At 34.8% G+C, this 5,148-nt stretch overlaps 1 protein-coding gene across 1 annotated transcript; it reads left to right on the forward strand.

Annotated features, from left to right (window-relative positions):
• Positions 1,698 to 2,339, forward strand: LOC107636099. Its single transcript, XM_016339634.1, has one exon. The coding sequence runs from the start codon at positions 1,698 to 1,700 to the stop codon at positions 2,337 to 2,339; it is 642 nt and encodes a 213-aa protein (XP_016195120.1).

Below are 5,148 nucleotides of genomic sequence, written 5' to 3' on the forward strand. Positions count from 1 at the left end.
GTGATTTTCTTGTAAATCGAATATATGGGTTTTGATTTCTATAAACCATTAAACCGAAATAATTGACTTCGATTTATATGGACTGCTGTTCACGTGTCTAAATCGAACCGAATTGGTTCGATTTTCGATTTACATGCAAATAAAAATCGAATGCAGTTGTTTTGATTTATGGTCATTTCTAGTTCGAAATTTACTGTTTCGATTTATAGTCTTTCTCATGCATGTAATTCGAATCTACTTAATTCAATTTAGTGCTATTTTCTGTAAATCGAATTTATTAAAATCGATTTATATAAAAATGTGTCTTGCGACATTTACAAAGGAAATTTTATTTCGAAGGATTTGAGTAATTTTGAGTTGCATTTGATTTATTTCAGTAATTTATCCTAAAAACAAATGAATGTTAAGCTAAATTCAAAAAGTGTCTATATGGTAATAAAAAATTTTAATTAGATGGAAAAGTGACCAATTTGTCCTTCAAATGAAAAGAGCACTAAGATTCATCATCATTATCAAAACAAAAATTTTAGGAGGGATAACAGTTTTTAGTAATTTTGGTCATTGTTTGATTAATATATATAAATATTAAATTATCTTCAACAAATAAATTTTATTAATTCATGTGTACAAATTCTAAAAAATGTGAATGTAAATTATATTGACTTATATGTGTAAATTCTGATAACTATAAGTGTAAATTATATATTTCTAAATGGGATGGTGTTATGGAGGCTGAATATGAGGTCTGAGTTTGGTGTTGTACTGTTGTTAGAGAGTTTTGGATTGTTGGTGTTGTAGGAAGAAGAGAATTGTTTGTAATTGGAACCTCTTGGAATCACTTCGTCGAGGATCTCCCATCTTTGGTGAATGGAGTCTGTGATTTTTACTCTTAACTTGTCATTGCTTCAAAATAAATATATAACCAATTTGTCAGGAGAAATCTTAAAGTGGTTAGGCAGTTAGTATAGTTATTATTAGTGTTGATTAAAAATTTTAAATCAACTTACATAGATTAGAATTTTCATGAAGCATGGTTAAAGAATTGAAGAAGCAAAGTTTGAGTTGAATACAATAATCATCAATTGGCTAGATATTGCTAGAAGCTAATGTTGGAAGCTTGAAGATTTTTTAAGAACATTCAAGAGAGTAGTATAACTACAACATTCTACAACAATGAAGAAGTTCAAAATCAAATTGAATTGGAATTGAAAGGAAGTTGCACTCATCGCCTCCATACTAGAAGAATCATGAAGTGCATTGGAAGCTACAAGATTGATGACTAAGCTTAATGAAGAATTTTCAAGATGTGCTAGAAATTACTTATTTGAATAGTCAAAGTAAGAAGCAAAGTTGGATAAGTATGTGTATTAAGAAGCTAGTAGAATCATGAACTTTTAGTATGAAACTTTGCCTATATAAAGGCATATATGCCTTATGTATTTTGTGTGTTCCATAATGAAATGTGTATGTTTTGAAATGTAAAAATTCTCTCCTTTGTTTTATGAGTGTTAGTGAGTTTGAGAGATGAAAAATATGATAGTGCCATTTATATGAGTGAATGATCCTAGGGCCAATTAGTTGTGGGTATTCTACTTACATTTGGTATCAGAGCTGGTTAATCCAGCACCTGGTATTTGAGATTAGAGTTTGTGAGGTGTGGGAGAGTTCTCACATAGTTGTTTATTCATAGAGTCAGTATGGCAAACACTTTCAATATTGTGTGGTCCGGTCCCAAGTTAGATGGAAAAATTGATTATAGTTATTGGGAGACTTTGATGTCTACCCATTTGAAGGCCCAGAACCTGTGGAATTTCATTGAACCGGGTTTGCAAGAAGGAGCAGATGCTGTCCAACAAAGGAGAGATCAATTGGCACTATCTCAAATTCATCAAGGAGTAGATTATACGGTGTTTGGCAAAATAGCAAATGCCAAAAGTGCAAAAGAAGCATGGAACACGTTGAAGCTGTCATACAAAGGCGTAGATAAAACTCAGAAAGCAAAGCTACAGTCTTTAAGAAGAGAATATGAAAGGTACGAGATGTCTAGCTCAGAAATCGTTGAGCAATATTTTACTCGTGTTACAGATCTTGTCAATAAGATGAGAGTTTATGGAGAAGATATGCCCGATAGCAAAGTGGTGGAGAAAATTTTTCGCACCATGCCGATAAAGTATGACCATGTGGTGACTACGATACTAGAGTCACACAATATGGATACCATGACGATTGTAGAGTTGCAAGGAACCATGGAAAGCCACATCAGTAGAATACTAGAGAAATCAGAAAAATCAACCGAGGAAGCCCTAAAAAGCCGAGTGAATTTCAACAATGTTGCATAATCAAGCTGTACACAAGAAAAACAAGGTCGTGGTTTCAATTTTCAAAGTAGAGGCAGAGGAAGTTTCAGAGGTAGAGGTCGTGGCAATTACAACCAAGGAAGTTACAACAATTTTACACCACCTAATCAAGGAAGAGGTGGAACGAATTTCAGGCCTGTCAATCGAGGAAGAGGTCGAGGCAATTTTTATCAGGAAAGAACTAATTTCAATTGTTTTCATTGTGGAAAGTATGGACACAAAGCAGCAGATTGCAGATTCAAAATGGTGAATAACAATCAAGCACACGTTGCAGAAAATCAGCATCAAAATGCTAATGATAATCCGAGTACTCAGACTTTATTTTTTACAAGTAATTCATGTGCTGAAGATGAAAATATATGGTACTTGGATAATGCTTGCAGTAATCATATGTCTGGTAGAAAGGAGTTATTTTCTTCATTAGATGATTCAGTTAAACTATTATTGAAGTTTGGTAATAGTACAAAGATCCTTATTGAAGAAAAAGGGCACATACCAATTAGATTGAAGGATGGTTCTCTGAGTTATATTTCTGATGTTTTCTATGCTCCTGAACTTGATTACAATTTACTGAGTATGGGGCAATTATCTGAGAAGGGATATAAGATGATAACTTATCGTGGATATTGCACTGTATTTGACAGCAATGGAAGGTTCATTGATAAAGCAAAGATGACTTCAAACAAAATGTTTCCGTTAAAAATTCAACATGTTAATCTCTCTTGCATGAGTTCTGTGATACTTGATGATAACTGGTTGTGGCATAAGCGATTTGGGCACTTTCATTTTTCTGGCCTAAACTACCTGTCAAGAAAAGGACTTGTTTCTGGTCTATCGCGGATTCATATTCCCAATTGTGTTTGTGAAATTTGTCAACTGGGAAAGAAGCATAGAGATCCATTCCCTACAGGAAAGTCATGGAGAGCTAGAAGATTACTTGAAATTGTGCATTCATATCTCTATTCTGTAGAAGTTCCAAGTAATGGTGGTAGCAAGTACTTTATCACTTTTATTGATGATTTTAGTAGATATACATGGGTATACTTTCTGAAGCAGAAATCAGAAGCATGTGATGTCTTTAAGACATTCAAGGCGTTTGTCGAAAAACAAAGTGGCTATAAAATCAAAATTCTCAGAACAGACAGAGGCACAGAATATCTTGCATGTTCAGAATACTTTAAGCAACACGGAATTCAACACCAACTAACAACTAGATACACTCCTCAACAAAATGGAGTTGCTGAAAGAAAGAACAGAATCATCATGGATATGGTCAGATGCATGCTCAAGTCAAAACAAATGCCTAAAGAATTTTGGGCAGAAGCAGTCGCCACAGCAGTTCATATTTTAAACAGGTGTCCAACAAAAAGTGTTCGTGATAAAACTCCAGAGGAAGCTTGGAGTGGAAAGCGGCCTTCCATCCATCATTTCAGAGTCTTTGGGTGTATTGCTTATGCCCATGTACCAGATCAATTAAGGAAGAAGTTAGATGATAAAGGCGAGAAGTGTATCTTTATCGGCTATAGCACAGACTCAAAAACATACAAGCTATACAATCCAAAAACAAAGAAAGTAATCATCAGCAGAGACGTGACGTTTGACGAGAAAGTCATGTGGGACTGGAACACAAAGACAGAAAAGCAGCTGACTATAATTCCAAATACATGTGATGAAGTAGAAGAAAGGCAACCTGACACATCTGAACAATCAGAATCATCTAGAAGATCGCAAAGAGAGCGGAAACTGCCTGCTAGATTATCAGATTATGAAGTTGGCAATGACAACGATCCGTCCGATGAAGAAATCATAAATTTTGCTCTATTTTCAGATTGTGAGCCGTTGAACTTTGAAGAAGCCTCTAAAGACAACAATTGAAAGAAAGCAATGGATGAGGAGATTCATACCATTGAGAAGAATGACACATGGGAGCTGACAGATTTACCAGCAGATAAGAAGCCGATTGGAGTAAAGTGGGTTTACAAGACTAAGTACAAACCCAACGGTGAAGTTGATCGTTTCAAAGCAAGATTAGTTGCTAAGGGATACAAACAAAAGCCAGGTATCGATTATTTTGAAGTATTTGCTCCTGTTGCTAGATTAGACACTATTCGTATGATTATTTCACTCTCGGCTCAAAATATGTGGAAGATACATCATATGGATGTTAAGTCTGCATTTCTAAATGGCACTTTAGAAGAAGAAGTGTATGTTGAGCAACCTGCAGGATATGAAGTTCTTGGAAAAGAAGATAAAGTTTACAAATTGAAGAAAGCTTTGTACGGGTTAAAGCAAGCACCAAGAGCATGGTCCAAGAGCATGGTACAAGAAGATTGATTCTTATTTCATTGAGAATGGTTTTAGAAGATGCCCGTTTGAGCATACTCTTTATATCAAGTTCGTTGAACCTAGAGATATCTTGATCGTGTGTCTTTATGTTGATGATTTGATCTTTACTGGGAACAATTTGAAGATAATTGCAGAATTCAAGGAGGCTATGATAAAGCACTTTGAAATGACAGATATGGGCTTGATGTCTTACTTTCTTGGCATTGAAGTAGTTCAAAAAGATGATGGAATTTTCATTTCTCAGAAGAAATATGCAAATGATATTTTAAAGAAATTTCAGATGGAGCACTCAAAACCAGTTTCTACTCCAGTCGAAGAGAAGTTCAAATTGTTGAGAGAAGATAAAGGAAGAGCAGTAAATCCCACATATTACAAAAGCTTGATTGGAAGTCTAAGGTACTTGACTGCGACTAGACCAGATATTGTGTTTGGAGTTAGTTTGCTT

Source organism: Arachis ipaensis, chromosome B04 (assembly GCF_000816755.2).
Source record: "Arachis ipaensis cultivar K30076 chromosome B04, Araip1.1, whole genome shotgun sequence".
NCBI lineage: Eukaryota > Viridiplantae > Streptophyta > Magnoliopsida > Fabales > Fabaceae > Arachis > Arachis ipaensis.

Excerpts from the sequence above, each read along its gene's own strand:
- LOC107636099 (XM_016339634.1), top strand. The coding sequence starts at position 1,698 with ATGGCAAACACTTTCAATATTGTGTGGTCCGGTCCCAAGTTAGATGGA.